The sequence below is a fragment of the Conger conger genome, chromosome 2, assembly GCF_963514075.1.
Source record: "Conger conger chromosome 2, fConCon1.1, whole genome shotgun sequence".
NCBI classification, from domain to species: Eukaryota; Metazoa; Chordata; class Actinopteri; order Anguilliformes; family Congridae; genus Conger; species Conger conger.
In genome coordinates, this window is record NC_083761.1 from 70,825,239 (window position 1) to 70,849,837 (window position 24,599).

At 45.5% G+C, this 24,599-nt stretch overlaps 1 protein-coding gene across 1 annotated transcript; it reads left to right on the plus strand.

Annotated features, from left to right (window-relative positions):
* The first annotated feature begins 1,043 nt into the window (after positions 1-1,043).
* Positions 1,044-22,873, plus strand: mcoln1a (mucolipin TRP cation channel 1a). The gene is made up of 14 exons (XM_061232605.1): positions 1,044-1,287; positions 10,404-10,645; positions 10,897-11,064; positions 11,318-11,474; positions 12,118-12,199; positions 12,343-12,439; positions 12,667-12,766; positions 13,687-13,793; positions 14,129-14,278; positions 15,007-15,108; positions 15,271-15,393; positions 16,102-16,308; positions 17,189-17,319; positions 20,751-22,873. The coding sequence occupies exons 1-14, from the start codon at positions 1,245-1,247 to the stop codon at positions 20,785-20,787; spliced, it is 1,746 nt and encodes a 581-aa protein (XP_061088589.1). The 5' UTR covers positions 1,044-1,244; the 3' UTR covers positions 20,788-22,873.
* The last annotated feature ends 1,726 nt before the right edge of the window (positions 22,874-24,599 follow it).

Here is a 24,599-nt window from a genome sequence, read left to right on the forward strand (position 1 = left end):
AGCGAAATCAGCGTTGTTCCCAAGGTGATTGCGTCATCTAGCGGTGTGTCGAGAGAATTAACACTTCTTGAACTTTCAGCATATCAGCATTTTTCAGACTTTGTCATAGAAACTGTTTTAAGACAAAGCATTCCTTATGCTGAAGTCACAGGGTAGCCTACATGCTAAATGGAATATGGAAAATTTATATAAATGGCTTAAGGGCTATTGTACGCTGTTATTGTATGCCATTCAGTCGATACTGCTTCACATTCTAGGGCAGTAAATTGTACCACTTTCAGAAGTGGAGCACATTCACCTGTGAGCCTGATGAAGTTCACCATCATTACATATTATGATCTGCACATAACATGTTGTAATTTCAGCTCATCTAATACATGTTTAGCGTGCACATTTCTCAACTTTCAATTCAACGGTTTGGTGCATGCTGTTCTCGCATCTGACGAATCTCTCATCTCCTTTAACTTTTTAACACAGACTACTTTTAATCAATAGCCTACAAAATTAATGTGATAATCATTTTACTTAAACATAGATTTGTCAGTTGAAATAACTGCTTCTATAAACCAATCCAATCATAATTCACTTAATGGCATGCCTCAGCTACTGTTTATTTTGAGGACTGAGGGAAAAAATCATTTGCAGAAATAGCCTAGGTTAGGTCAGTTTAGCTTGTCCAATGGGAAGTTGAATACATTTTTTCCCATGCAGTTTTAATAACACTAAACCCGTGGTACGTTGCAAAAGTTTGTTATTGTGTAAGATAAGACAGCAATTACAGGCGCAATACACCTGATAAGTCTTTGTAGCTAACATTTGTGCTTCAGTTTGAATTATAAGTAAACTCTATTTTCCACACTCCCAGTATTTTCCACGGTTTGGCGAGTTACCGGTTTTCGTGAAAGCTGAACTCCTCGAACTGTCGCAAGGTAGACACTGGGCTCTCATAAGCGAGTCAACGGTCACACGGTACTCGTCACATGACTAGTAGTACGGGAAGTAGAGAGAAGATCCTATTCTGACACAACTGCGGTTGTGTGTTGTCAGTGCCGATATGCTGTGTGGTGCTTAGCTTCCTACTACCCCGCGCTCTCTTTTGGATTTAGGACAATGTTAAGATGCATGGCGTACAGAGCTGATATATCACTCTCCATGTTGTATTATTCTTAATGCTAGTGTAGGCTAACGGATCCTGTGCAATTTATGTTGGTGGTAAATTAATGTATGTATTTTGAGACGTCGCCATGGCTACTATTGATCGTTATAACTGCAACCACGGCAGCTCAGGTAGGTTCCCTCTCGAATAGGTTAACTAGCTAGCCAACTGGTGTTTTCAGTTTTCTTCGTTCTCTCTTGATCTGTTACCATGGTGTTTTGTATTCATTTATTGTGTAGCTAGCTATTTATATACGTTAACTTAGTAGCTTACTAACTGACTAATGCAGCGACATTGATTTAATGCATAACTAATTTAGCGCATTGAAAAATTGTGGAAGAGCGACGTTATTGCCCGAATCGTGATGTATGATTCTGTTGTTCTTTTGTCTGCTTGCCTTGGTATTTTAGAAGCTTGTTTGTTTACCTCGGGACATTTTGAAGTCTACAGTGTTCTGTTAAATTAATCGTGGTACGTCAGCTAGTGTGAACACGAGTGTGAATTATAGTTCATTGCCTAGCTAAGTACGTTCGTTAGCCAAATGTTTACATATTCGATAGATAACTATATTTGTCAGTAATCGGCAGAGAAAACGGGATGGACGACTACCAGTATCAGTTGGAACGAATGAAGTAACTTAGAACATCATTATGGTGAGATGAAGCCAACGTTATGCAGCGATTACTGCTTTACAGCTTCAAATGTACCTCACATATGCCCAGTTTGTAAGGAGACATCACAACCAGTTCTGTAGGATTCCTCATATTTGTGCTCCCATCACTTTCTCCCAAAAGCGTAAATGTTGCTCTGCATTCATTCAAATATGTTTTAGGGGAAGGGGAGCTGAAATAGTGCATTGTGTCGTCCTGCTCACACCCCACAACTCCCTTTTAATGAATTTGGTCACTTTATTTCTCTCCCTATACACCCTTTCCCTCTGCCAAAACGCAGTACCACTTTTCCCTTTGAACCTCAAGGAAAGCCCCATTAAGAGGAAGTGTTCATTTCCTTCTCTGGGTCAAGTTAATGTCCTGTCATGCCGTTGTTTGGAGTTTAATCGACTGATCGTCTTTCATTTCCCCTTCTTTCTCTCTGTCACTTAGTCACGACCCTGATTGGACAAAAGATGCTGTGAATTACACATGGTCAATAGAAAGGTTTTTGCGCACATTAACATCACATGCACTGTCCCAATAAAGCCTTCTGGGTCCTGGGTTGTGTGTGTCTGTCAGCCCTATGTGCAGGTGCCCAGTCTGTCAGTGTGTATAACAAAGTGGTGTTAAACTTTCTTCGTTTTTCACTGCTCTGTGGCTCTTGCAAAGTCGGTGCTGTGGGACGTAATGCCATTTCAGGGGCTGCCTCTCAGTTTTCCCCATCAGTTGTGCTTTGGCTTTGGCTCCCCAATGTCAGTGTCTGCGCTTGAAGTGACAGGGAAGTGTTGTCAGGGTGGTCGGAAGGAAGAGACAGGGTTTTTCTCTCCTGTGCCCTCTCAGTCCGTTGCTGGTTTTCACAGAGGGCGAGCTGAGAGAGGGTGGAAGCTGAAGATAAGATGTGTGGCAGGGGTGTGCAGTGTGGTTGGGGCAGCCTGTGTGTGGGTGGCCCATGTCAGAAGCACACAGCAGAGATGTGAGCTCAGATTGGGTTGCGTGCTGATTGGGTAACCGTCTAGTGGAGAAGACAGAGGGCACCCATCCTGTGCTGGGTCACTGCTGGCGAACGAGGCGGCTGGAACTGCTACATTTTTCTGGGTCTTTATTCAGATTTGATTGACTTTATCTCAGTGTTTCAGACGAGATGGCTCTCGAATAATCTTATCGCTCGTGTTTATGTATACGCTTTTTGAGCAGCATCACCCATTGACTAGACACATTCCTTGATTAGAGATCTGCGTGTTCCTCTGTGTGGATTCCATTCCTTTTCTGACACGAAATGTTTGTCAGCACCGAGGATTCTTTCACTGAGGTGTTTCTAAACGTTTCATAGGGCACACACATGCAATTGCTGTACATGAAGCAATAGTGACGCATGTGAAACACTATAATACTTGCCATTTATTGGCACAATAGCCTACGTTAATTAAAGCCAAAGTCAATAAACCCAACAATCAACACAACCCACACAGTCAGGTGGAGGGCTTACAGACATTTTGCCACATCCACCTCTCGCTTGTCTTCTACCCCAGTCTGGCACGATCTTATGTTTAAAACAAATGATGACACACTCCCACCTCTAGAAATAGCACGACATCACACGTCTGAAAATGTTTTTTAAGGTCGGACGCAATTGTTAAAGACTGTATCAGACTGCAACCTCCCAATCTGAACCAAATATCATTATCTAGGAGATAACCGCTACTTGCACCAAGAAACTACTCTCCTAAATATAACAGCTCCGATATGTTGTTTGGCTAACTCTTTTATCCAAAGCAACTTTCTGTTGATTAGTCTACGCCGGGGACAATCATCCCTGGAGCTATGTGGGGTTAAGGGCCCGACAGTTCTTATCGTAGCTACTCTAGGGATCGAACCATTAACCTTGCGCGTCCCAGTCGTGTACCTGAACCACTATGGTATGGCTGTTTATCCTTATCCCACTTACACTATCTACTTTGCTCCACTTTACAAAGAAGTAAAAACTCAATTGGAAAGATAGGACCAAACAGGACCAAGATAGGACCAAACAGTGGCTCAGTCTATCATCAGATCATTTCAACATGGATAAAATGGAAACGTACCATAACACCTCATTCCACTCATCAGTTTCTTATCAGAGAGCTGAAACCCCTTCCAATATCGCTAGTTTTTTCACACGCCAACGTGTATATATATGGATACATGACTACATGTGTACGTATCAAGGGTGTATGTACGCACAGTTGTGTTCAAATAAATAGCAGTGTATAAAAAAAGTGAATTAAGTGCAAATATGTTTTAATAGCTTTTAGTTCAATATTTCAAATGTAGTGGAAAGATTTCACATTCAGTTCCAAATCAAAGCATTAGCAAATTTTATCAAGTCTGCGTTATTCTTTTACAGGAAGCAATGAAAAGGAATATAAATCGCAGTGTCTGCATTTTTCTCTTCAAACTCTCTTCAAACTGAAGACATTTTTCAAGATTTAACTTCACTTTAAATTACTGAACTAATATTTAGTTGCATAACCATTGTATTTGATAACTGCTGCGCATCTGCATTGCATCGAGTCAACCAACTTCTGGCACCTAGTAACAGGTATTTCAGCCCAGGATGAATAAACTACATTCCACAGTCCCCGTGAATTTTTGGGTTTTACTTCAGAAACTGCATTTTTAATGTCACCCCACATGTTTTCAATGGGGTTGAGGTCGAGGGATTGAGCTGGCCACTCCCATTACCTCAATCCTTTTTGTCTGGAACAAAGATGTTGCTCGCTTACTCGTGTGTTTGCAGTTGTTGTCTTGTTGAAACACTCATTTCAGGGGCATTTCCTCTTTGGCATACAGCAACATAATCTCTTCAAGTATTTAGATGTATTCAAACTGATTCATGGTCCCTGGTATACGAACCCAACGTAGTATGAAAAACATCCCCATAGCATGATTTTTGCGCCACCATGCTTCATTGTCTTCACAGTGTACTGTGGCTTGAATTCAGTACCCGGGGATCGTCTGACGTATGGGCCAATCGATGTGTTCCTTGGCAAATTTTAACCAATTCAACAATGGTGCTTTACAGGGGCTTCTTGCTGATAGCTTAGCTTCGATCAAACGTCTTCTGACTGTAACAGCACTTACAGGTAATTGTAGATGGTAAATAGTTGCCATTTATGTAGCGCCTTTACCCAAAGCGCTGTACAATAGATGCTTCTCCTTCACCCATTCATTCACACTCACGCACGCACGCACGCACGCACGCAGTAGCAGACCCATATTGGGACACTCTGGGACATTAGTGCTGCTGTTAGTCCTTTGAGAATTCCTTTCATCATCAGAAAATCAAGATGCATGCAAACAGATTCTTGGTTCCTCCTGTCAAAACAGTCGCCTGGTTGAGCTGACACTGCTTGCTTTCTCACCTGCTTGCTATCAGTTCCCTTCTCACATTTGACCACTGTTCTAACCACTTTCCAATGTGATTGAAGTGCATTCATTTGCAGAGAGGGTGCACATTTGTGTGTGTGTGGGCCGGGGGTAGAGGTTTTTAGTTCTGCTGTAATTAAATCTGAGTTGGACACTTTTATTTGCACCTACAGTACTGTGCAGACGTCTTAGGCACCCTAGACTTTATTATATATATATATATATGCTATTTTTGTGTGTGTTAGTATAAAAGATCACATTTGAGATTTCCAAATATTCGTTTTCCAAAAGATTTAATTTTACAGAAACATTTTTGTATTTAATTTAAAAAACATATTACTTTAAGCAATTGACTACTTTTTACATAAAAACTTGATCTGTCTGAGATCAGAAGCAAAGAGCCAACCAAAGTCTGCAGAAGAACTGTGGCAAGTTCTCCAACATGCTTGGAACCACCTCCCTGCTGATGGTCTTATGGAACTAACAGGACAGCGTTGGCTATCTCAGAGAAGTGATGCAGCTTTAAAGCCAAAGGGTGGTCACAACAATATTGATTTGATTCAGTTTGTAACTGTTCTGCCAAATTACTAAAATGTAATGTAAAATGTATAGTACATTTATTTAGGACCTTTCATGGAATTATTTTTGAAAGAATCTTATCTGTACAGAATGTTGTACAGGCTCCTAAGACTTTTTCACAGTATTGTAGCTTTGGCCACCCATGTGTGTTTAGAATGGCCAATCGTATGTGTGTGGTTGTTGAGTACATTTAACCCATGCAGGAGCTGGAACCTAAACCAGAATAGTATCTGGAGCCCTGTTTCTTCAAGCAAATCCACCAGTCAACCAACCAGTGTTGTTTTATTTAGTGCCATTTACAGCATGTTGTTACACCACACCTTACTATACATAATTGAGCCAGTTTGGAAGTCCCAAAAAAAGACAGTCAGACTCAGCCCCATGGGCTGCTCCTCCTGTTGAGGTGCTCCTGCATGTTGAGGTGCTCCTGCCTGGTGAGCTCCAGGCTTTGGTATGAAATCTGCATTATGCCAGCAGTCTTGCAGGGTGACACACAATTGGCTGTAGTTTTGCCCAGGGAGGAAATGGGGTTTTTATAGCCCGGTGCTGCCAGTAACCCCCCCCCCCCCCCCCACTGGTTTATCAGGCACACGGAAGTTGAGCTGATGATCTGCACGTGTCTGTTGGGTTTCTTCCTCTGACGCACGCTCCTTATGAGCAAGGCCTACCTATGAGCTGCTGTGTGGCAAAAGGCAGCAGCTGACATGACGTACTTTGAGGAAAGCACTCTCATAAAATTACAGCCAAGGTTGTCAGGAGAATTCACAGTGTGAGCGTGTTTGGGCATTCCCAGTTCAGGAGGAAAAGGAGGAATTCTTCTCCTTAATTTAGAGGGCTGAGCTTCTGGAAATAAACGCTATAAATAAGCAGTCTGTTCAAGTAGCTATCTGATGAGCTTTCCCAATACAGAACAAGGTGGCTATTCATGCTTTAGAACCTACTAGAAGGACATTCCTTAGTAGATTTAGGTCAGGAGTAGGGTGGACGTTGTCCCACCAAAATCCAGGACACTGGTTCAGGACAGTCCAGAGGCACAGGGAGACGGAAGTGGAAAGAAGAACTTTGGTGCCTGTCATCACATTGGATCCCTCCCCAGAAAAAGTCAATATGAAAATGTCTGAGCTGAGAGCTATGTCATTAGGAAGTTTGAGAATTGTGCTTGTTGGGAACATGTTTACTGGTGAGAAAAAAAGCCCAGTCTCACCTCACTTGCCTTGTTATTTCAGAAGTTTATCACCCTTCAGCTACTTGTGCTTGTTTTCTTTTGTTGGTTGTTTGTTGTTTTGACAACTTTACTGCCTAGCGAGATATGTGAGGGCAAACTCTGACATTTTTACTTTTTGTTTCGGTATCAGTAGGGTGACTGCAAACTTGGACACTGTAATTTTTGCTTCTATAACAATGGGGTGTTAATGTGTTACATCATGTTGCCGCATGTTTCTGAATGACCACTGAATGCCTCACTTGTAGCCGCATTCTACCCTGCACACGATGGTGGAAAAGGTAATGGCCCCTGTAAAACGAGTTAATGAGTTCCAGCAGTGGAAATGGGTCTATAGTACACTATGTACAGAACAGAGAAGCAGCGGTTTATTGGCTCTGTGCCAGTGAAGGAACCAAAACCTACTCACAGACTGCGACCGTATTTCCGTGGCGCACCAGGGTGCATGCACGCGCCGATCCCTACCTGTCCCTGCTGAGTCCCTCCCTTGGAGCAACGAGCCAATTATTCCGCTCTGAGAGCCGGCAGAAATTAAGTTATTGACATTTAAAAATGCTTTGCACGTGTGCCTAGCAACCAGCTGACAACACACGTTGAACAGTATACACAGAGTGATGGGGGAGCAGACATTCATTCACCTTCCCCTGTCAGCCATTGCTTTCCCTCAGAATATAGTGAGGACATGGTGGGCGCTTTTGGAGAGAGCGAGTTTGCAAGCTTTGACATGAACACTGGGTTTTGACAAGCCTGTCAAACTGGAGTGGGACTCCTAGATATACTAAGAATTCCTCTACGAAGCATATCATCTTGCACAGTCAGTTTCACACGAAAGGTGCAAAATGGAGATTAGCTCTTGCCCCCGAGGCAAAATGTGAGAGTTTCGAAGGTCTTCATTCCATTTTCAGGAGGAATTCTCCAGTCACTTGTGTAATAGAATGTGAAGTAAGAAATGGATGGGAACTGGTCCCTGTGGGCTATACGTGTCATTCCTGCCTGAGAAAGTGCAGGCCAGGCCAGCTTCACTGGTGCTGGTTAGACAAGTAATGTAATGTAATGTAATGTAGGCTACCTGCTCTCGTGTACCAGCAGCTCAACCTAGAAAAGGACCAGTGCTGTCTGCGTGCTCAGATGAAACCACAGTGCCGAATAAGCATTGCAGTTCACTCTTGGGCAATGAACGCCTCTCAAACCTTGGTTCAGGGAAATGTCGCTTTTACAAGTGGGTCATAAGCCTCTCCCAAGTGTCTAACGAAAGGCTATCTTCATGTTGAATGTGCTGACTCAAGCTGCTGCTGACCCTGTGCAGCAACGACCGCATGTGCACATGATCTGTGAGGGGAGGGGTGAGTATAGTTGGTACAACAGCAGTTTCTGTTATTTTTGTTGGGTAATAAGCCTGTCAGTTATCGGAATTATAAGCAATCCAAAAGTTTCCTCTTTGCTGAATCACCCTCGTGTTCTCTTTCTTTATGTCAGGTTGGAAAATGTGATCAGCTAAAAGACCAACTGAGTTCAGTTCAGTAAAATCAATGGAGTCATTTCAAAATATACGCTAAACTTAAGATGTTAATCTGTCCCTTAACTGCTATTGATTCACTGGCCAGATGAGTGTATTTGATCTTTATTTTGTTAATGTACCTTGAATTTGGAATTGGGGCATGAAGAGTAGCCTAATCCACAAGTTCTGGAATTAATATGTGGTTTATGAGAAAAATACTGCATGCTTGTAAAGTAAAAAAAGATGCTATCACAAAATCACCAATAAATAGCTATTCCAGTATTGGCATAGTTGCAATGACGCTTGTCAGAAATGCCCTAAGGCTACCTCACCTCTGACCTGAGTTATCACATGACTCGAAGTCAAATACCAAGAGAGATTTATTTCTAGGCTATAGTCTGAGATTTCCCACGAGGTGCTAAAGAGTCTCAGATCTGTTGTATGCCATGGAAATCTAGGGGAAAATGTGCTTAGTCAAAGTCAGATTTCTCTCTGTAGACTCTAAAATAATTTTGTGGACTGTGCATTTTTGCCAAAGCTAGATTCCACAACTTCTATTTTTTTTTTAGGAGTATGGAATTTATTTTTATATAAACGTATATTTTTCGGTAATATCTGTCAGCGATGGAAAGAGGTTTAAGATTTGAATGTATTCAGTAGAATATCCGCTTCTCATTGGCCTCCACTGGCTTCCTATTGCCGCACGCATCCGTTTCAAGGCCCTAGTGTTGGCATTTCAGGCTGCTAAGGGGACTGCCCCACCTTACATACAATCCCTGATCACTCCCTACTCCCCAGCTAGACCACTCCGGTCTGCCAGCTCTGGTCGCCTTACGGTTCCCTCTCTACGTGCACCTGGCGGTCGAGCTGCACGTTCACGCCTGTTTTCCGTTCTGGTTCCTCAGTGGTGGAATGACTTGCCTACCACTGTCAGAACAGCAGAATCCCTCCCCCTATTTCGACGCAGACTCAAAACCCACCTTTTCAAACTCTACCTTAGTCCTCCCTCCTGATTTCCCCTGCCCCTCCTTTCTGATATCCCTATCCTTGTCTAACCCCTCCCCCCAAAAAGAAAAAGAAAAGAAAAATGCACTTCTGATGACAACTATGTTTAGAACAGCATTTCCTGTGTATTTTGCTAGTTTCTGGATGTGATGCTCTGACTTATGGTAGAACCTATGCACTTGTAAATCGCTTTGGATTAAAAGCGTCTGCCAAATGACTAAAATGTAAATGTAATGTAAAATGAATATTGAATAAGAATAATTTTTCTTGCACCATCTCTCTCTCCCTCCCTCTCTCTCCCTCTCCCTTTCTATCTCTCTTTTGTCTCTCCCTCCCTCTCTCCCTCTCTCCTTCTCTCTCCCTCTCTCTCTCCTTCCCTCTCTCTCTCTATCTCTCTCCCTCTCCCTCTCTCCCTCTCTCTCTCCCTCTCCCTTTCTATCTCTCTTTTCTCTCTCTCCCTCTCCTTCCCTCTCACTCTCCCTCTCTCTCTCTATCTCTCTCTCCCTCTCTCTCTCTTTCTCTCTCTCTCTCCTTCCCTCTCTCTCTCTCCTTCCCTCTCCCTCTATCTCTCCCTCCCTCTCTCCCTCTCTCTCTCCTTCCCTCTCCCTCTATCTCTCTCTCCCTCTCTTTCTCTCCCTCTCTCTCTATCTCTCTCTCCCTCTCACTCTCCCTCTCTCCCTCCCTCTTTCTCTCTATCTCTCTCCCTCTCTCGTTCTCTCTCCCTCTCTCTCTCCTTCCCTCTCTCTCTTTCTCTCTCCCTCTCTCTCTCTCCTTCCCTCTCCCTCTCCCTCTATCTCTCTCTCCCTCTCTCCCTCTCTCCCTCTCTCTCTCTCTCTCTCCCTCTCCCTCTCTCTCTCGCTCTCTCTCCCTGTGTCTCTCTCTCAGAGAGGGAGAAGTTGCTGACCTCAGTGGCGCGCTATGGGTCCAGCAGTGAGCACAGTGACGAGCAGGGCGGCCCCAGGCCCACCCCGGCCAGCAGCTGGCTGGGCGTGGAGCGGGAGGAGGACGAGCTGAGGCTCAAGCTCAAGTACTTCTTCATGAGCCCCTGCGACAAGTTCCACGCCAAGGGCCGCAAGCCCTTCAAACTGGGCCTGCAGCTGCTGAAGATCGTCATCGTCACCGTGCAGGTGCGTGCCGCCGCCCGCGCTCCCACAATGCACTGCACCCCAACTCCAACGCAGCTCATTGTGAACTGTAGAAAAACAGAAACAATAACAAAAAATTTTATGTAATGGCACACTTTTTATAATGAAACAATTAGCCCACTGAAACCTTCCTCAATGTCACAATGTCACGCACATGTTCAGTTGAGGTGGAATTTGACATTGTGGCTCACTATTATTAACTAAGCCCCCCCCCAACGTTGTGTGTCCTCCAGCTGGTGCTGTTCGGACTGAGTAACCAGATGGTGGTCACATTCAAGGAGGAGAACACAGCCACCTTTAAGCACCTCTTCCTCAAAGACTATGACGAGGGGTCTGACGACACGCTAGCCGTGTACACGCAGGACGACGTCTACGCCCACATCAACTATTCCGTAGATCAGGTACTGCGCAGTGCCCTGCTGTTACTCCACTGTTTCTGTACGGTACAGCTTGCTGCTACTGTAAAACGTCGTAGTTTCACTCATGTCTTCAAACGCCAAAACCTTTCCTTATAATCCTTCACCTTTCCCTTGCTTTGACATCTTTTACTCATCTTACTGAAACGCATCACGTGACATCTCCTCACCGTCATATTCTACCTCTCCCTCCCTCTGTCTCCCTGTTCTCCGTTGCTGCGCGGTTCCCTCCTCTCAGTACCTGAAGCTGCCGAACACCACGGTGGGGCGCTACGCGTACGTGTTTGGGGTCGGGGTGAACGAGAGCGCCCTGTCCCTGTGCCAGCAGTACTTCAAGAGGGGGCGCATCGACCCGGCCAACGACACCTTCAACATCGACCCTCACGTCGTCACGGGTAACGCGCCCCTCTTTTCCCTCACTGGCCTGGAGTATTATGGTCTGTTACGATCTGTCTGAAGTGATGTAGCCTGTGTGCCAAAAGCACTGTCTCTTCTGAGGAAAAAGCTGCGTTTTCACAAGAATATTTCCACACATCATGCAAACTGATGCAGCACAGACTGAGGCTGATGCAGCGCTGTACACGTGCTCAGTGTGAACTCCAGAGAAGAAGCTGCCCTTTGTGAAGTAACTTAGACCTGTTCACACTGGTTTTGTAAGTTCACACTGTAACAAGATCCCATTTTCCCTCCAAACATGCAATCTGCAAAAAATCCTTCCTTCATTGAACTGTAAGGGGAAGCAAAATAGGGAAATAGCTTGGCGGATGTTTATATGGTGGAAAATTACAGATCTCTGTAAACTCTTTAGTTTAGAAATGGCAGTTTAGAAAAGTCCAGTATGTCGCATGTCATCCTTTGTTAATCAGCAGCATGGTCTGACATCCATCTCCCCATCTCTCTCTCTCTCTCTCTCTCTCTCTGTCTCCCCCTCTCCCCCATCTCGCTCTCTCTCTTTCTCTCTCTCCATCTCGCTCTCTCTCTTTCTCTCTCTCTCCCCCTCTCTCCCTCTGTCTTTCTCTCTCTCCTCCCTCCCTCCAGACTGTATTGGCGTAAACCCCTTATCCATTCCCTCATCATCCTTCACCGGTGGCTACAAGAACTTCACCCTGAAGTTCCACAAGTAAGTGCGTTGCCGTGCATTTGAAATGTTGTTGTTTGACGGTGCTGATAGCGAGATTAATCCTTTATCTCTCTACCGCACGCATCACCAACACCTCCTCTCCCCTCCTCCCCACCTCCCTCCTCCTCCTCCTCCTCCTTCAGGCTCATCAATGTCACCATCAGCTTCCAGCTGAAGGCCATAAACATCCAGACCATAATAAACAACGAGGTCCCTGACTGCTATACCTTCGCAATCACGGTGAGTTTCACGCCCTCTCTCAGTCTTTTTCTCTCCTTCCGTCGTCCTCCCACGTCGGCGGGAGGCTGCAGCAGGCCGGCTGCTGCTCGCTCTCACCGTGGACTTTCCCAGGAGCACTGTCGCTCACCGCAGACTGTGTTCACAGACTCCGGCGCTGACTGGGTTTAGCAGCAGCCCTGGGGTTAACTAACCAGCTCAGTGTTCACAGTCTCTGTTTTGATTCACAGATTGTTCTGGATAACAAGGCTCACAGCGGCAAAGTGCAGATCAGCTTGGACAACGAGGCCTCGATCAAGGAGTGCAAAGACCCCAATGTGTCCGGACATGGTACGGGGAAGAGGGGGGTGGGGGATCACACAGAGAACATAGAGGCATTGTAAAATAATTGTTTGGCAACTGGGTTTGCAGATGTGAGGCTGTGGGTTTGATTCCCAGATGGGAACCCTTGAGTGAGATATTCAACCCAAATCACTAAATATCCAGCTGCAGACATGGATTGTATGGAATGAATGTCTAACTGTGTTAGAATAAAATCTAGATGCACTAGGAAACATCATCAGTGATGTACGCTTTGGTTTTTCATATAAGGCCCATTGGTTTTTGGTCCAGGCTATAACTATAAGTCACAGGGGCGACATGGCTCAGGCAGTAAGAGCAGTCGTCTGGCAGGTCGGAGGGTTGCCGGTTCGATCCCCCCCCCGGGCTGTGTCGAAGTGTCCCTGAGCAAGACACCTAACCCCCAAATGCTCCTGACGAGCTGGTCGGGGCCCTGCATGGCAGCCAATCGCCGTCGGTGTGTGAGTGTGTGTATGAATGGGTGAATGAGAAGCGTCAATTGTACAGCGCTTTGGATAAAGGCCTGCCATTTTACCATTTACTGTCGATAATGTTGTCTGCTAAATGCATAGAGTTGTAAAATTAGAGCGGAGTGGGACACGAGAGAGGAATGGTAAAAGGCTATGAGGAGTTGTACTCGCCATACCGTCCTGCCTTTCTGCTTGTCTCTTCCACTGCTCTTACGGCTATAACCTGCATGCATTCAGGATTTAGACCTCGGCTCCTGGTGAGCGTAGTTAACATGCATTCGTGCTTTAGTGACATGTACATGGTCTGTGGTCATATACAGGTCTGTGAATGCCGTTATGCATGTAATTGTGATTGTAAATGTAAAGTACCTTGTCTTTCCTGCTGACTGGTCCTGATTGCATGCTTTGCTCCCCTGTACCGCACACACGTCACCCCCACAGCGGAGAACTACACGCGGCTGGCGTTCGACGTGCTGGTAGCCGTGGTGTGCTTGCTCTCCCTGCTCCTGTGTGGCCGCTCCATCCTCAAGGGAATCCTGTTGCAACATGTAAGAAATATACAGTATGAAATGTGTCTGTGTATGTATTCACCAAACGTATGCATCTAAATGTTTTACAGTAATGACTGTAATACAGCATAGGTGATTAGAAATATCATCCAGGAAGTGTATCAGACGTTGTCACCAGACAGACCATAAATTGAACACACTGAGCAGTTGAGGCTGGAACTGATACTGAAACGTTGAACAAATCAGTTCCCCCCCCTCAAAACCACTCAAAACCATCTCCCCTCTTTCTCTCTCTCTCTCTATCTCTCGCTCTCTCTCTCTGTCTCTCTGGTCTTCACTGCTCTCTCTCTCTCTCTCTCTCTCTCTCTCTCCAGGAGTTTGTCCAGTACTTCCGGCACAACTTGGGGCGCCGTGTGAGCTGGGGAGACAGGATGGAGTTCATCAACGGCTGGTACATCCTGCTCATCATCAGCGACATCTTCACCATCGCCGGCAGCTTCATCAAGATCGGCATCGAGTCCAAGGTGACTGCCCCCCATTACACCCCCCCATTATCCCCCCCATTACCCCCCATTGGCCCCCGTCCCCCCAGTGATTCAGGGGCGCCAAGCGCTCGGTCAAGGGAAACGCCTTGCTGCGTGTGCCATGCTGGACTTTGCCTGGACTCGTATGTTAGCATAGCCGTGAGTTGTCATGGTTACGGGCCATCCAGGTGTGCCTGGCCTCTCCCTCAGCTCTGTTCCTGGCAGGAGGAAGCAGGATGTTTATATCCATGCCATACCCAAACACTGCTGTAAATGGATCCCTTTCTCTTTTGCTATACCGCATTGATGCAGGATGCATGACTCGTGAGGTAGGGAAAGGTCATTTGATATCTGGCATATGAGTCCAGTTTGTAGAGATCCTTCCCTTACAAGGTGGAAATGGCAGCTTCAGCAGCTGCTCTCTGCTTGCGTGATACTTGCACTGTCACGCTGTTTTCACCGCTGGCATGCAGAGGTGTGGTGTGTCACTCTGTCCTTTCCAGAATGCACTATTGTCAGATATACTCACAGAAGTTCAAGGGCAAATGCAGGATTTGTTTAGGTCCAAGTCAAAAAAAAGCAAGTTTTAGCTTTTTTGGTCAAAATACTGAGAACCCAAAATACTGAGAGCACAGAATCACACCTCTCTCTTTCTCTCTCGCTCTCTCTCTCACCCTCTTCCCTGCTCTCTTTCTCTCTCCCCCCCTCCCCCTCTCTCTCGCTCACAGAACCTGGCCTCCTATGATGTTTGTGGCATCCTGTTGGGCACCTCCACCCTGCTGGTGTGGGTGGGAGTCATCCGCTACCTCAGCTTCTTCCAGAAATACAACGTGGGTCATACACACACACACACACACACACACACACACACACACTCACACACACAATATGCAGTACACACACCCACATGCACAGGAATATAAGTACGCACACGTACAGACGCACAAAGGTCTGTCCTCCTGACCCTCTCCCCCTCTCTCCCCGGCTCTCAGATCCTGATCGTGACCCTCCGCGCTGCTTTCCCCAACGTCATCCGCTTCTGCTGCTGCGTGGCCGTCATCTACCTGGGCTACTGCTTCTGCGGCTGGATCGTCCTGGGCCCGTACCACGTCAAGGTAGCGCCGCCGGCGCACGCTGGCACGGCGACACGCCGTCACGCACCGCCGAACGCCACGTTTCCCTCCGCCAAACTCACCGCACGCATTCGGGGAATCGCAAACATCATCATTTAAGTATTTTTGGGCAGGTATGCCAACGTATAAACGGAAGAGATAATTCTGATACGCATCAAGAGGAAACGAATGTCATACTGGTGCCTTCCATGAAGAGAATGTGTGCCACAATAAGGGGACGTGTCAAATTGTTGCGTCAGGGCAGCCTGTAGCGTAGTGGCTAAGGTACGTGACCGCGACCCCGAAAGTCGGTGGTTCAAGCCACGATAATAATTTGGGGTTAATGGCCCTTAACCCCACATTGCTCCAGGGGGGGACTGTCTCCTGCTTGGTCTGTTCAGCTGTAAGTCGCTGTAAGCGGATGAAAGCATTAGCTAAATAAGTTATAATGTAGTTGATGGAGAGTGCTTGACTGCTTGACTTGCAGTGCAGTGCTTGACTGTTCTAAATTTCTGTATGTTTACACTAGGACTCGGAACTGTACTGTCCTCTCAGGTCTGCTTTTGCGCTTGTTCTTGTGATTGATTTGCACTTTGTTGTACGTCGCTCTGGATAAGAGCGTCTGCTAAATGCCACGTAATGTAATGTAATGTAATGTAATGTAATGACTGAGAGTGTGTGAAAGACGAAAAGGCTCTTCTCTGGTCGCAGTTCCGCTCGCTGTCCATGGTGTCCGAGTGCCTCTTCTCCCTGATCAACGGGGACGACATGTTCGTCACCTTCGCCGAGATGCAGACGGGCAGCACGCTGGTGTGGGTCTTCAGCCAGGTCTACCTCTACACCTTCATCTCCCTCTTCATCTACATGGTGCTGTCGCTCTTCATCGCCCTCATCACCGGGGCCTACGAGAGCATCAAGGTACTTCCTGTTCCTGCCTCCTAGTTAAAATACAACGGAATTGGGGTGTCTCGGTGGCGCAGCCCGTAGAGCACTGACCGCATGCTCATTGCAGAGCCGCGACGTCGGCGGTTCGAATCCGACCGTCCGACATTTGTCGCATGTCTTCCCCTCTCTCTCGCTCCCATTCTTCCTGTCTCTCTATACTATATTCTGTCCAATAAAGCTGAAAAAGGCCTAAAGAATATCTTTAAAAAAAAAATACAACAGAATTTCACAGCCCTGAAGACATGTGGTATAATGGCTGTAATCGCTTGAGGAAACCTCAGTGTTATACCTCCCCCTTGTGGCAGTCAGGCAGCAATGCAAGTTCACTGGAGATAGCCACTGGGCTACAGGCCTGGGTAAAGTACATGACTGGGACCTGGAAGGTTGTTGGTTCAAGCCCGCAGTCTAGCCACGATAAGATCAGTGCAGCTGTTGTGCCCTTGAGCAAGGCCCTTAGCCCCACATTGCTTCAGGGGGATTGGTCCCCACTTACTCTAATCAACTGTAAGTTGCTTTGGATAAAAGTATCAGCCATTTTTATTACATTAGCCTGAAAACGTGGTATAATGTTGTGCTTTGAAGATACTGCTGTTATACCTCCCAGGTGAGTAGTCAGGCAGCAATGCAAGTGTCCTGGAGGTGTCTCGGGAGAGGAAGGAGGTGGTGATGATGTAAAAAGTGGGAAAATGTGGAAGGGAGGGAAACAGGGAGGCATATCGGAAGTAAAGGGGGGAAATGTAATAAAGGAAAGAGCTTGGTTAGGGAGATCCAGAGCCATGTTAACAGGAGCACAGAACGGACTTTTTGGCAGAACCATTTATTCTGTACTCCACCATCTCACTTCACTCTGCAGCTACAAACTCAGGAACCGATACACATAACAGACCTGCACGCCTTCATCGCCGAGTGCACCGACACACCCTGCTCCGGAAAGTTCCGGGGCCTGGAGACCTCGCCCTGCTCTGTCTTCTGCTGCTGCGACAGGTGAGATGAACTGAGGAAGGGTGGGCAGGTGAGGGGAACTGAGGAAGGGTGGGCAGGTGAGGTTAGTTAGATCAGCTGTGCAAATTCCAAGTTGATCGATGTGTGAAGCCTGAAAACTTCGGTCAGGTCAAGACATCAGAGCTGGGTTATGGCACTGTCAGCTACCTCAGGTTCACGAACAGTATGGAAAAGGTCCACATTTCATTCATTCTGGGGAAATCTATGGTGGCTCCACTCAAACAGATGACGATCCCCAGACTGGAGATGGCAGCAGCAACGCTAGCTGTGAGGGTGGACAGGATGCTGAGAAGGGAGCTTCAGGTACAGCTTGAAAGCTCCACTTTCTGGACAGACAGCACATCCGTGCTGAAATACATCCTCAACCAAACAAAAAGATTCCATACTTATGTGGCCAACAGAGTTGCAGTGATACGTGACCTATCTCAAGAGAAACAATGGAGACATGTGAGCTCCAAAGATAACCCGGCTGACGACGCTTCATGTAGGTTAAATGTAGAACCTTTCCTAAAATCCACAAGATGGCTGAAAGGTCCAGAATTCCTGAAGAGAAAGGAAACCGAATGGCCACAGATCCCAGAAAAACTGGGACAAATCCCTCCGGAGGATCCAGAGGTAAGAAGAGACTTCACTGTGAACAGTGCTAGCGTAGAGGAATATAATCCAACCAGCAAGCTAATTGAGTACTACTCATCATGGACCAGATTGCAGAAAGCTGTTGCCTGGATTTTGAAACTGAAAGGACTCCTTCTACTGCTAAGTCACAACAAGAAATCTCTAACAAAGACTGATCCAGCATCAGAGCTGACAACTTTAAAGTATTTAAAGGAACAAATGGACCAGTTCAAAGTTGCATGTGGAGCACAAGACCTGTCTGTGGAGGACATGGACGAAGCAGAAAAGGCCATCATTCGCTTCGAGCAGAGACAGCACTTTAAAAAGGAACTGGCACTCTTGGATACAGGGAGACGGGTCAAGGCAAGCAGCTCCATCTGTAAACTGGATCCAATTGTGGATAAAGGAATTCTGAGGGTGGGAGGACGAATAAGCAAAGTGGCTATGCTATTAGAAGAGAAGAATCCAATCATCCTGCCCAAAGACTCTCATATATCCAAACTGATCCTACGACACATTCATCAACGAGTTGGACACTCCGGTAGAGGTCACATGCTCTTCAGGCTAGGTCAGAGATTCTGGCTGCCTTGTGCCAACTCGTCTGCTAGGAAAATCACAAGGAGTCACAAGGTTGGAGAACAACAAATGGCTGATCTTCCAAAGGATCGTGTGTCTCCAGATCTACCACCCTTTACCCATGTTGGTATTGACTACTTCGGACCCATAGAGGTGAAGCGAGGCCGTGCTCACGTGAAACGGTGGGGAGTAATCTTTACTTGCCTGGTGAGTCGAGCCGTCCATTTAGAAGTTGCAAGCTACTTAGACACTGACTCCTGCATCAATGCCTTGCGCAGGTTCATATGTCGAAGAGGACCAGTAGCAAGCATTCGAACAGACAATGGGACCAACTTCATAGGAGCACAGACAGAGCTAAGAAAGGCTCTGAAAGAATTGGATCACAATAGGATTCAAAATGCATTACTCGAGGACAGAGTGAAATGGACATTCAACCCTCCCTTTGGAGCCCACCATGGTGGAGTATGGGAGAGGCTAATCAGACTTGTGAAGAAAATATTATATTCAGTCCTGAAGGAGCAAATACTGGATGATGAGACATTACAGACCACTTTGTGCGAGGTGGAGGCAATAATGAATGACAGACCAATAACTACGGTGTCAAGTGAACCAAATGATCTAGAGCCTCTCACTCCAAACCACCTACTTCAGTTGAAAAACAAACCAGTTATGCCACCAGGACTATTTCAAAAAGGTGACCTGTACTCCCGGAGGAGATGGAAACAGGCACAATACCTTGCAGACCTCTTCTGGAGGAGATGGATTAGGGAATACCTCCCACTTATGCAGCAACGGAGCAAATAGAATAACCCTAAACGGAACCTCTGTCTAGGCGATCTTGTCGTCATAGTGGATAACATGGCACCCAGGAACTCATGGCTTATGGGCCGTGTAGTGAAGACCTTGTTAGGGTCCAAAGGTCTTGTACGGAGTGTTTTAGTAAAAACCAAGACCAACATCTTGCAGAGACCAATTGATAAACTCTGTCTACTACTGGAGGCAGATGGCTAATCTCAGCCAGCTAAGATTAAGAGGTTTCCAGAGTCAACGGTCAAGATGCACCTATGGGAGTTATGTGCTGGTAGTCCCTGATTCCCAGAAACCAGCCCTATACATCCACATGCACATACATGCCCCTGACCCCTGAACTCTTGCCCCCTCTTGCACGCCTCTGACCCCTGGACTGCTGTATTCCACCTACACATAACTACATACACGTAGAACCTAAACATATATGGACTTTGAACATTCTGGAACATTCATGAATTATGATGTGTGTTATGTTTAATTTATTGGCTCCATTAAATTATGATTGATTAATTGTTTTGCTATGATGTTAACAATTAGGGGCCGGTATGTTGGAGCCATAATGATATGAGTTGATATTATATATGATATTATTATTTGGTCTACCTATAGTAAGCCTCCCCCTTTTGGCCGGAGCCGCAACTGCATCTATTTAATCAGCCAAGTAATTTGCGGCACCTGTGTTAGTCCTAGGGAGACGGGGAGACGGAATAGTTTTTTGACCACACAAACAAAAGAAAGGATACAAAGAAAGAAACACACAAAAAAGGCCAAAGCAAAGTCTATTTTTGTTTATTGTAAAAAGTCAATTTGGAGAATATTTTTGTTCAATGTTTAAGCAGAATAAAATGCATTTTTTGTTTCAACTTGAAATCGGATCTCCACGATTGTTTGATTGTGCGTCAAACCCCCGCTCCGGCTTGGACAGTGGCTATTTTGAAGCATCAGTTTTTTAGACGAAATACGCCACTATAGGAACTGAGGAAGGGTGGGCAGGTGAGGGGAACTGAGGAAGGGTGGACAGGTGAGGGGAACTGAGGAAGGGTGGACAGGTGAGGGGAACTGAGGAAGGGTGGGCAGGTGAGGGGAACTGAGGAAGGGTGGACAGGTGAGGGGAACTGAGGAAGGGTGGGCAGGTGAGGGGAACTGAGGAAGGGTGGACAGATGAGGGGAACTGAGGAAGGGTGGACAGATGAGGGGAACTGAGGAAGGGTGGACAGATGAGGGGAACTGAGAGGGTGGGCAGGGAGGGAGTTACACAGGACAGGGTAATGGGGCTGAGACTGCTCAGAGCTGTCAAACTGGGGTGTCTGTTGTTGCTGAGGTAAACCTTTACAATGTGAATGACTACTTTTCTAATGATTGCCAGTGGGGTGGTCTGTTGTTAAAATGTGGTTACATTTTTTTCTTTCCAGAACTACAACGTATGAGGATGTCCTGCTGGTGAACTGATCGTGGAATATGGCGCTGGTGCCCTCTACAGGTTGTGGCACAGTACTGCGGACCACTTGATAGCGGAAGGCTGAAGCTGTGGTTGTGCACACACAGACCAACACACAGGCATTTTCTCTCATTTCATGCACTTCTAACGCCTCGTTGGCATGACGATGAGTGGAGATTGACGGTACTGGAATTCCGTTGGAGGTGCGTTCAGTGACTTCAGCCAAGTAGTGCAGAGTGGCCTTGTGTAATTTAGCTAGAACTCTTGTCCTCTCCAACACGTAACTCTTAATCCTATCCCCTATGCACTCCCGTTCAAAGATGTCAGTATTTTATCAGAGCAAAGCCAAGCCAAGTTCAAAATAGCCGGGAAGTGAAGGAACACACTGGCATCTGACTCATCCATTTGGGAGTGCAATGGGCCAATGGCCAAGCAATTAATTTTAATGTTTTATTTTATATGGGTCTCATGTAAATACACTAGATATTGATTTTATGTTCAGTCTACACAAATATGGTGTAGAACATTATGTCCCATATTATATTGAAGTCATTTTTTTCCAGCTGAGGTCATTTTATTGTGTACATTCTCTAATTTAACACGTGCACAAACCAGACTGGAACATCCTCTTTGTGTGAGTGACAGAGTATGTAGGGGCCAGTTGACATGATTCCTCTCTGACCCGCATATGTTCTCTTTTTAAACATCTGTGCGTATTTGTTGAATGAAATTGGGAGCGCAGTATACAGGGAGCACAATTTGTCTCCAGATGAGACGCCAAACGTCGTGCCGCGTTGACCCGCTGGATTTGAGCACGGAGGGGAGGATGCCTGCTGTGCTTTAGCAGAAGCGCTCCTCTCTCCCGGCTCAGGTTTTGGTGAGGCGTATGCGGTGAACCTGCTGCTACTCAGAACGGCTGAAGGGCTGCTAATCGGGTCCATGCAGCGTGGAGAATAGATGTTTTTAAATGGCTAGTGCTACATACTCACCATTTTACAATGTTGGTGAGAAAGCAGGACGTAATGAAGAAGAGTGTAATGTTTAATTTTAAAGTGGGCCCATCACGTTTATGGGCAGGGTGAGGCCGTCACAGTGGACACGCCCTTAGCCACAGATCAACCGCACGCACCCCACCTCTCCGTAACCGCGGAACGGAACCGGGAGGGTAAACAAGCTTGTCTGACCCACATGTTGCCAGAATCAGGAGACAACAACATGATAAACAAGGTCATATTTCCCTTAAATTGTTTTTTTAAAATATATATCTATAATATATATCGTTGAATTTTGTGGATGACAGAGCGATGGATCATATTTGACTCAGCTGAGGAGGAAGGACCGTGGCTGTTATAATGATGTAGGAATAATGAGGATCCACAGTTGTAAAAGGGTCTGCAATGTCTAACAAGAATGCCTCAAACTTTATTTCTCTTACATTTTTTCAATAATGATGTCGACTTGAAAAACTCTAACTCTAGTGATTGTTTATTGTAGAGCATTTTAATTTATTTTGTGTTTTTTTATTTTATTTTTTTCTATTTTTTGTGTTTTGCCTTTTTTTGTTTTGTTTTGTTTTATTTTCGCAACAAACGCACAAAAGTCCTGCGGATTTCCTCGCAGGACACAGATTTTTAAGTCGGTACCTGGCACTTTTTTACAGTTATTAATTTATACTTGTATTAATCTTCCGGTAAAAGCAGGTAACACATAGTGGTGGGTAGACATAAGTGTGCCAGAGTTCTGCCAAACAGCCTAGTGAGGGAGGACACACACAACTGCGGTTCTATGTGAAGAATACATTGGATCAAATCGTAGCCCTGTCTTGTGTATATATTGTAAATTATAAACATGGTTTATATTCAGAGGTATTGATGTACTGTCAGAGTTTAATGTTTTACAGTGTCTTGCATTATTTATACACAAGGTCTCAAAGAATGTAAGACACTGTAAAACATTAGAATAGGGAGCTCCAGTTTTCTGGCATCAAGTTATACACAGACCTGGAGCTGCCATGCAACTCTTTGACCTGATTCCTGTGCCGCGCTCTTGCAGTATGAAAGATGCAAATCCTCTGATTAAAACACTACACAAACTAAACTCTGCTTTGTCTCTGTGAAGTTACGTGACCATTTGTTTTCTCAGCACAGAGAATGTTCCAACCAATTGTCTGGTGGGAATAACTTCAGAAGGCATTACATTATTCATTTGGTTAACAAACACCCTTATCCAGGCCAAATTTCACTTCACACAGTCGTACACCTTTGGGACTGCATAGAGTCCTGCATTCTGAGCACTGTGCTCAATTCTTCCGGGTTGTTCTACATGGTGAGCTCTGAGTCACAGTGTAATTTTAGATGACAGCTGAAAGATGCACTCGTACGACAGCCTTGTGGCACTCCTTAGTTTAAGCCACTTCCTGTTCCCTCCCCTCTCTATAATCATGAATAGAACAAAATATATTTTTTATGATTCATCTTGTGAAATTAAATTCTAGTTCTCAATCAGGTACTATTGGGAGATTAAATCCTAATTTAATAAGAATTTGCAAGTCATCTGAGGAGGAAAACTTTTTTTTGCAAGTCATCCGAGGAGGAGCTGTTGTATGTCCTCTTTACCTGTAATGACCTGTAATGGCCAGCAGGGAGAGAAAGGGAGCTTTGCCAAAGGCGAGTGCGCCTTTCAAAATGAGGGAGGATGAGGAGATGAGATGAAATCTATTTGAAGAAAAAATGGTATCTGCAGAAACAATGTTGTTTGGGCACAGTCACAAAAAGCAATGAAAACCAATGTACAAAGGCAACACAGAAGTTAATGTATTACTAAAGTACTCTGTACTTTGACACCGAGATAATGTGGAGCCTCAGACAAAATGAATTCAATCACAGCAAAGCTCATATTAGGCAAATATGCATACTAAGAGCTACTGACACTGAAAGATGCACCTGTACACTCAGAAGCAAATGCCTTCAACACACAGATTCACACAAATATGGGCCAGCCTGGAGCCTAATGGCTGAGGTACCTTGCTGGGACCCGTAAGGTTGGTGGTGTAGCTCCGATAAGATCTTCACAGGCCCCTTGAGCAAAGCCCTGAACTCCGTATTTCTCCAGAGGGGATTGACCTCTGCTTGGTCTAATCAACTGTAAGTCACTTTGGATAAAAGCGTCAGCTAAATAAAAAATTACAGTAGTGTGCAAAAATGTGGGCACCCCTGGTCAAAAAGCCTTTTACAATTAATATCCGAATACATGCGAACCTGACCTCTAAATGGTACGTTAAACATGACACATTTCTACACATTTTTGAGCAAGATTACTATTTTCATTTTTTCAAAATAATAAAAAAGGAAAAGGGCCCTGTGAAAAAGTTTGCAAACCCTGTCAGTTAGTAACTCCTATTTGGGAAACTATAATAGCTTGCAAATAATAGCTTCCTGTAGTCAGCTAAGAGTCTTTCAATTCGGAATTCTCCCCCATTCTTCCTGGCAGAACACCTCCAGCTGAAAGGTCTCATGTTTAACTGTACCATTTAGGGTTCAGGTTTGCCTTCAATCACATATATTCATTGTAACAGACATTTAAACCAGGGCTGCCCAAATGTTTGCACCCCACTGTATATATTCAAAATCTACCCCACTGTGTAGATTCACACGCAGAGGCACACGAGCGCCAAGATGAGACGGCAAAGTTTCAGAGTCCCCCACTGCATTTGCTTTATTGTGTGCTGCCTGGGTAGCATTTTGGCAGCGAGCACAGTGCTGTTTTCCATCAGGGGCTGTAGACTACACTCTAGACTTAATAGGATCATGCATAATTTACAGCA

What these genes read in the sequence shown, in the direction of transcription:
- mcoln1a (XM_061232605.1), top strand. Translation starts at nt 1,245, where the DNA reads ATGGCTACTATTGATCGTTATAACTGCAACCACGGCAGCTCAG. An exon ending in CGACCCTCACGTCGTCACGG is followed by an intron (nt 11,475 to 12,117) that starts GTAACGCGCCCC and finishes CCCTCCCTCCAG; the next exon opens with ACTGTATTGGCGTAAACCCC. An exon ending in TGGGCCCGTACCACGTCAAG is followed by an intron (nt 15,394 to 16,101) that starts GTAGCGCCGCCG and finishes CTCTGGTCGCAG; the next exon opens with TTCCGCTCGCTGTCCATGGT.